The sequence below is a fragment of the Monopterus albus genome, unplaced genomic scaffold (genome assembly GCF_001952655.1).
Source record: "Monopterus albus unplaced genomic scaffold, M_albus_1.0 scaffold96.1, whole genome shotgun sequence".
NCBI lineage: Eukaryota > Metazoa > Chordata > Actinopteri > Synbranchiformes > Synbranchidae > Monopterus > Monopterus albus.
The window spans coordinates 3,853,728-3,862,323 of NW_018127976.1; the positions used below are offsets into that span (position 1 = coordinate 3,853,728).

The 8,596-nt window shown below is 40.3% G+C and overlaps 1 protein-coding gene across 1 annotated transcript; it reads left to right on the forward strand.

The window, feature by feature from the left end:
- Positions 1-89: 89 nt before the first annotated feature.
- On the forward strand, positions 90-8,316 carry LOC109965139 (uncharacterized). Its single transcript, XM_020608930.1, has 6 exons — positions 90-204; positions 1,066-1,244; positions 1,275-1,322; positions 3,390-3,503; positions 3,593-3,770; positions 8,213-8,316. The coding sequence occupies exons 1-6, from the start codon at positions 90-92 to the stop codon at positions 8,314-8,316; spliced, it is 738 nt and encodes a 245-aa protein (XP_020464586.1).
- The last annotated feature ends 280 nt before the right edge of the window (positions 8,317-8,596 follow it).

Genomic DNA, 8,596 nt, shown 5'->3' on the forward strand with positions numbered 1-8,596 from the left:
GCTGGAGGAAGTGTCTGGAGAGAGGGAAGTCTGGGCATCTTTGCTTAGACTGCTGCCCCCACGACCCGGTCCCGGATAAGCGGAGGAAAATGGATGGATGGAGGTTCTGGTTGTCTGGTCCAGGTATGTTCCAGTGTACTTTGACAGGACTGGTATTAGTTATGAGTCAGGAGGCAGAGCTCCTGTACAGAACTATCCAATGGGGTGGGAGCCTTCTCCAAGCAGCCGGCAAGATGGCTGCAGGGCCACTGTACAGTGTACCAAGAATGCTGTTTGTCAGCTCCGCCTCCCACATTGTGAAACAAAGGATGGTAAGCAGATTATTGTTTTTGTGAGTGGAGACATTACAGTAGTGATAAGACTCTGTAGTCTTGTTGGTAAGCAGGCAACTTCTGTCCCACACTGACACTCAGTGTTAGGTCTTTTTCTTGTGCATTAGAGGATTTTTGCCTCTAGGTGGCACTAGAGAAAAGGCACAGGCACATGAGTGAACAGCAAATTTTATTTGGACACTTTGTATTGTGGGATACTTAATAGATAGAAATGTTATGTTAGACAGAACTTACATGTAAATGCAATGGCATCTGCTCTACCTTACATGTGCATAGCACTTTAATTAGTATTCAGTTTCAAAGTATGCCAGTGCGCTGAGATTCACTTGTCATAATTTATAAATTAATATTTTTAATCAAGGTACTGATGGAGATTTTGGGCCCCCCAACACTCAGTGTAACTAATGTTGTATACAGATGCGTCATGCATTCAAATTGTTTGAGGGGGCACAGTTTCACACTTCCATTGTAATAAAACATTTAAATCATTCCTACTAATTTATTTGCAACAATACAATTATCTGTCCTTTGTACGTCTCACTCTGAGTCACCAAACAGTTGGACTCTAAGGACAGTCTCTCACCAGCTTCCCATCCACAAGCTTTGACAGTTGTATTTGGTTAATCATCTGACACCTGCTTCATTTGTCAAGAAATGGACTAAATGTCCTAGAAATCAAATCATGAAACAGATGCTGGATGGTTCTGTGTTTTTGCAACTCTGCTCTCTGAAGGCCAGCTGTCTGTCGTCCACATCACTGACGACGGCATGAGTATCCTCGAGCCGCTGGAGATCACAGGCACTCACGTGACTGTCAAAGTCCCCCATCTCTCTGCCTTTGGCCTGGTCTGGGATTTTTTAAAGAAGTTTTGGAACAACTCAAACCCAATTTCTGGCCAAATTGTATTATTCATCTGACCACCAAACTCAAGAACACAGAAGCAAAACCTGAACGTGTTACTCCTGCCAAGCAACATCCCTCTGGAAGAGGTAAAAATTTCTGAAATATTACAGCTCCACTTGTAATCCAAACTGGTCTTAATGGTCTTGATCTTAAAGCTGCTAATTGGAAATGAATATAGTCACTATCCCTTTACTGGTGCATATCCAGGTTCAGGTCTGTGCTGAGTTGTTCCCAACATGAGGTACAGTGGTGTGAAAAAGTGTTTGCCCCCTTACTGATTTCTTATCTTTTTGCATGTTTGTCACACTGTAATGTTTCAGATCGTCAAACAAATTTATATATTAGTCAAAGATAACACAAGTAAACACATCATGCAGTTTTTAAATGAAGGTTTTTATTATTAAGGGAAAACAAAATCCAAAACTATAGAGCCCTGTGTGAACAAGTGTTTGCCCCCCTGTCAAAACACTGGTTTATCGCACCTGAGTTCAATTTCTCTTGCCACACCTGTTCGCAATCAAGAAATCACTTAAATAGGACCTGCCTGACAAAGTGAAGTAGACCAAAAGATCCTCAAAAGCTAGACATCATGCCGAGATCCAAAGAAATTCAAAAACAAATGAGAAAGAGAATAATGGAGCTCTATCAGTCCGGAAAAGGTTATAAAGCCATTTCTAAAGCTTTGGGACGGCAGCGAACCACAGTGAGAGCCATTATCCACAAATGGCGAAAACATGGAACAGTGGAGAACCTTCCCAGGAGTGGCCGGCCGACCAAAATTACCCCAAGAGCACAGCGACAACTCATCCAAGAGGTCACAAAAGACCCCACAACAACATCCAAAGAACTGCAGGCCTCACTTGCCTCAGTTAAGGTGAGTGTTCATGACTCCACCATAAGAAAGAGACTGGGCAAAAATGGTTTGCATGGCAGAGTTCCAAGACAAAAACCACTGCTGAGCAAAAAGAACATAAAGGCTCGTCTCAGTTTTGCCAGAAAACATCTTGATGATCCCCAAGACTTTTGGGATAATACTCTGTGGACAGACGAGACAAAAGTTGAACTTTTTGGAAGGTGTGTGTCCCATTATGTGTGGCGTAAAAGTAACACCGCATTTCAGAAAAAGAACATCATACCAACAGTAAAATATGGTGGTGGTAATGGGATGGTCTGGGGCTGTTTTGCTGCTTCAGGCCCTGGAAGACATGCTGTGATAAGTGGAACCATGAATTCTGCTGCAGTCCCCAAGCTTTAGAAATGGCTTTATAACCTTTTCCGGACTGATAGAGCTCCATTATTCTCTTTCTCATTTGTTTTTGAATTTCTTTGGATCTCGGCATGATGTCTAGCTTTTGAGGATCTTTTGGTCTACTTCACTTTGTCAGGCAGGTCCTATTTAAGTGATTTCTTGATTGCGAACAGGTGTGGCAAGAGAAATTGAACTCAGGTGCGATAAACCAGTGTTTTGACAGGGGGGCAAACACTTGTTCACACAGGGCTCTATAGTTTTGGATTTTGTTTTCCCTTAATAATAAAAACCTTCATTTAAAAACTGCATGATGTGTTTACTTGTGTTATCTTTGACTAATATATAAATTTGTTTGACGATCTGAAACATTACAGTGTGACAAACATGCAAAAAGATAAGAAATCAGTAAGGGGGCAAACACTTTTTCACACCACTGTATATACAATTGTATATTGGCATCTAGGAAGCATCTTTAAGAGATGCTAGAACCACCTCAGCTGACTACTGTGATGCAAAGAAACAGCAGCTCAATGCTCAGATTCTTCTGTATGTCTGAGCTCCTTACCCTGCTTCAGACACCTGCAAAGGAAAATCATTTCAGCCACTTGGGTCTCACTTTTTGCTCAATACCCAGAGCTCATGATTGCCATAGAGATTTACATATGTATGACTGTGTTTGGAAAACTATTATTTACATGATTTCAGAGACCACCTGTGATTGAAACCACAGCAGGTCCTGATAAGAAGGAAGTGAGAATCCCCCAGACTGTACAGTGAAACCAGACTGGACAGAAGTACAGTGTTATAAACCGAGAATCAGTGTGTGAAAACAATGGTTATGATTTATTGGTCAGGCTCTGCTGAGGACAAATTTTTTAGTCACAGTGTTCTCTTGTCTCTTCAGGTGAGAGTACAGCACAGAGAGGCTAAGTACATCAAGGTCCCTTCCGTATGTAACCTCATCAAGGGCCAACATTACACTGTTAACTGTCCGACAGCCTGTCTAATACAGCCTGAGGTGAGTATTTCAAATAATTGTCAGTGCTGCAACAAACTGACATGCTGGTTACCTGCACTTTACTGGGACACTGTGCTACTGGCTTTCAGAAAGAAGAATTCAACCCTCAGTTTGGACCAAATTACTACCCAGCATTTCAGATCCGCCTGCCTATGAACACAGAAGAAGTGACCATAACGGTACAAGACCAAATGAATACTGAAGTCTGGAAGCGCCAAGTTGATCTGACTGATAAAGTCTTCACCTGCAGAATCATGGCACCTGATGGTAGAATAGATTAAAAAAGAACAGAGTAATGTTTACATATTGATCCATGGTGACTTTATTCTTATTCTGCCTCACATTACTCTTCAGTCTTTCCTTCTACTGTTCACTTTTTGTAACAGGTTTTTAGGTATCTTATTGGCCAAGGAGCTCCAGGTTCACTGTGCGTTAGTTTATTAGTTAATTTTATTTTATTTCTGTGTCATGCCAGACATCTGGTCCATCCTGCATGGGATTACAGACACCATTATTTTTACAAATGATACATTTTCTGGTAACATATACAGTGCAAGAAACAAAAAGAGAGAAAGCTTACAACATTGTAATTGCTAATTTGTACAAATCAGCTTGATTGTTTCCTCTTCTCCCAGGCTTTCTCCAAGGTTTTAGCAAATGTACATGTTTCATATGTAAACTATGAACTCAGTCTCTCGGCATCATCCATATTTACACAATCAGTATCGATAGTTATTTTACTAACTAAGATATTGTATAGTTCCCATTAAAAAATACAATATAAAAATTGAAACTAATTCCCATATCATTCAAACAACACAGTGCACAGGTCAGCTTCCCTTCTTCTAAATAAGAAACAGTCCAGTTCCCATTGCAAATGGCAAAATACCAGATCTCAGCTGAGAACATACACAGACCTTTATGTTTTAGATAAATAATATTTTGTATAATTCTCAGTACTAAATACATTTTTATCATGTTAAATGTGCCCAGTCCTGGTTTAGTTCATATATCAGCCACCCATTGTCTTTTACTCTCAGCAAACACAACTTGTCTGAACAAACATGAATCTTCTCATAATTAGAAAAAGCATCACCAATTTCGATCCTGATTCGATTCCGATCCCTAAAGGAAAGCTAACATTTTTTGACCAAGAGAAACTAATTTGTCCCGAATGAAGATCTTTTTGTCAGCCACCTTTCTTCCATGTCAAGTAACCAGACGATTCCCATCCCATATCCTCCCTCCTGCTAGCTTGGGTACATACAAATATCTGTTTTAGTTTTCTACAATTCACATGTTCGTCAATATAGAAACCCAGATACATGTATTTATATGAATCTGTGTTTATGTGATCCAACTTTAAGCTGAACAGTGTGTAAAAAGGAGTGAACAAGCTGAAAGTAACAGCCTTTGTTGGGAAATGAGGACTCTAATCATGTCCAGTCACACAGTCCTCCCTCAGGCACTGAATCAGCCAGTAGTCATCCTGCAGAGGTGACGTTTCAGGGCCGCATTGACATCAGTCCTCAGCTTCGTGCATATGTTGACCCTGTTAACTACTGACAATAACAAGTCTGCATGTCCTGACTGGACCATGAAGTGCACATTAATGCAGGTGTAGAAACATATCTGGATCTCGGTGTGATCAGAGTGGCCAGACCACATCTGGAGGTGATCAGGCTGCTGTTGGGATCGGACCTCAGCAGGTGAACATGTCGTTCATACAGTGTGACCACAGTCTGAAGATAAACCTCTTCTCACTCGACTTAGCTGTCTTTTAAAAGGCAACAAACAGTAGCAGAATCTAGCAGGTTGTCACCTCACACATGAACACCTGGTACTGCAGGTGTCCATGCTCAACCAGTGTAGCATGGTTGAGTCCATGGGGGTTCAAAATGTAATATGTCAGCCCCCACTGTAATTGAGCAGTCACACATTTCATGGTAGCACTGTGTGAATGTATGAATGAGAGTTACATTATAAAGTGCTTTAAATAAAAGCTATTGACCAAAGCCTGTTTTCTGCTTGTGCCTCAGATCCTGGTGCAAGTAATGACCGTCTACAGAGGCTTCAGAGTCTGTCACCAGAGAGAATGTTGTTCTTTGTTCGGACTCAGTTTGTTGAAGCATGTCTTAACCAGTTCTAAACCAGCTGCTGGATAATCTGTTGCAGCAGGGCGTTATATACCAAGAAGAAATGGAGCCGGCCAGAGCAAAAACCAGGGGTGACAGGGCTTGAGCTGTGATCAATGTGCATGGTGCATAAGAAAGGGACAGAAACCAGTTCATCCCCGATTGTCCTTATCTATGAGTTGGATCCACACCTTTACAGAAACCTTAGCCTAAGATGACAATGAGATGTGGTTGTGGAAAGTGTGTAACTGTAATGATGGCATGTGTGTCCAAAACAGAGACAAGACAGAATCCAGCGCAGCTGCTCTTTCCAGTCAGTCTCATACACCAGAGAAGAGAGGAAGTAGGACACACTGGAATACTTTACCATTTAGTCTTAAATCTGGCTCTTTTTGTCCAGTTTTAAATCCCTTTTTAAAACATATTTATTTACCTTGGCTTATGAATCTTATTAGAGATGGTATGTTCTGATTGGTACAACTCAATCAATCAACTCAATGATTGGATGCATCATTTATAATTTTGTTTTATTTTATTTTTGTTCTTTATTTTAAATGGTATTTAACCTACAATATGAAGCAACTTGGTCAACATACTGATGTGGTAAAGTGCTATGCAAATAAAGCTTGAATTGATTTAATTGAATTGAAGCAATGGTGCTGCATTGGGTTACAGTGTTTTTTCACAGTGGTGTACGGGTTCAAATCACATTGTTTTAATTTTTTATTTTATGTTCAAAAATGCAACTGAATGTTTTTATGTAGCTGCATGACAAGGTTACTCAAGTAAAAGCCCAAAGACGAATCAGAGAGGTTAGATATTTTACAGTTTTTCGCAGTTGCTAACATCCATTTGTCCATTCTGTATTCATATTTTCAAAACTCTAAACACAATTATTACAACATCTGTCTGTTGTGACCATACCATTAATACAATTAATGTCGTTTTCACACAAAATTTAGTCAATGCACACATTTCTAAAATCCTTACATTTTCTTTTCACACAAGCTTACCCCATAGCAAAATAATGGATCTTTCAAATATCTCTAACAAATGCTTAAACACATCATGACAGAATTGAAGACCTAATGATCCAAACTTTAAATATAATGTAAAGCCTCTACTTTTGCCACAACAGCTCAAAGAGCTGATAAAAATTATTGTTCTAATTGGGAAACAGCTGGTTCCAATTTGACACTGATTAATCCCACATCTTTCCATGCATGTTCAAGCACAATAAAAAAAAAAGCATGCACTCTCTAGACCGGGTTTGTTCAAAACAATACAGAAAAACACATAGAGGCAGAAAATGTCTGGACAAGGGAGAGGAATTAGACAAGGAGGAATAGTTGGATGAGGGAGAGGACAAGGTGATCTAAGGAGAGGAATAGTTGCAGCAGGACAAGGGAGAAGGAGAGATAGGGGGAGAGGAGTAAGAATGTGTGGAGGAGGTCAAAGGAGAGTAAGAGCTGTTGTCACTAATGAAATAAGAGCCACCATCATAGACCATGTAATAAACCATGGTCTGTCACTGAGAGAGGCCGGTGAAAGAGTCCAGCCTAATCTCAGACGATCAACTGTGGCTTCCATTATCTGAATTTTTCAACAAACCAACAGGTTAGTAATTCATTTCATGAGCGCCATACTTGCATTTGTAATGTACCACAGTAACTGCTGACTACCAACATCTACAAATACAAATATGTAACACATTTGTTCATTTACGTATGTAAAGGACACAGCGACGTCCTTACTCTGGGGGAAGAAGACAGCTGCTAAATGGAAACCACGAGCATAGTATTATAAGATGGGTAATTGCTGACAATGCTATAAAACTCAGAGAAATTCAGGACAGAATTGTACAGGACAACCTGGTATTACAGCATCAGCCTGGCTACCATTGCTCGAACTTTGAAGAAACACAGAATTGTAATGAAACACCTGTACACAGTTCCCTTTGAAAGAAATAGCGAGCGGGTCATGGAACTCCGACAGCAGTATGTCCAGGTACCTACTATATCAAATCTAAGTGACTCATCCATACCCACATAGTGAAAAGCTTTTTACTCTAACTTGTGTTTTACGTATTTCTTTCAGAGAGTTATGGAGTTGGAGGCTAATCAGACACCACATGATTTTATTTATGTAGATGAGGCAGGATTTAACCTGCCCAAAACTCGTAGACGAGGAAGAAACGTAATTAGCTCAAAGAGCTGATAAGAATTATTGTTCTACTTGGGAAACAGCTGGTTCCAATTTGTCAGAGAGGAGCAAATATCACAATGTGCGCTGCAATCTCAAGTGCTGGTTTGGTCCTGCAGAAAAGCCAGATAGGTCCCTACAACACAGAGCGCCTTCTTTTGTTTTTAGATGACCTTCATCAACAACTGGTGCCAGAAGCAGAAAGGGAACAAGTGGGCGGAAACATGACAATATTTGTTATTGCATGGGACAACGTAGCATTCCACCATTCACAAGCAGTCACAAATTGGTTTGCAGCCCATCTGAGAATGATTTCACTTTTTCTTCCTCCATACTCTCCATTCCCACTGAAGAATTTTTGTCTGCATGGAGGTGGAAAGTCTATGATCATCGACCACATGATCAAATGTCCCTTCTGGATGCAATGGAGGCTGGCTGCAGAGACATCTCAGCTGAAGATTGCCAGGGGTGGATAAGGCATTCTAAACGTTTCTTTCCAAGGTGCATAGCAAGAGACATTATAAGGTGTGATGTTGATGAGAACATGTGGCCAAATGCTGATGATCGTGTAGATTAGGACTTTTTGGTCTGTCATTTTGTTTTATTTTTGTCTATTGTTGTAAACACAGGGCAAAGTGCTTTTTTCTGTGATTACTGATAGCAATGTGCAAATGCCAATACCGTAAAGCCTTTACTGCAGCAATTCTGTCCTTTTTTTATAATCCATAAAGTACTGACGGTTCCACTGTACATATA

Bases quoted from the DNA above. Each gene is read 5' to 3' on its own strand.
- LOC109965139 (XM_020608930.1), top strand. From the start codon at position 90: ATGGATGGATGGAGGTTCTGGTTGTCTGGTCCAGGTATGTTCCAGTGT. The intron at 1,245-1,274 runs ATCTGACCACCA...AGAACACAGAAG, and splicing joins CTGGCCAAATTGTATTATTC to CAAAACCTGAACGTGTTACT. The intron at 3,771-8,212 runs GTAGAATAGATT...GTCTGCATGGAG, and splicing joins CAGAATCATGGCACCTGATG to GTGGAAAGTCTATGATCATC.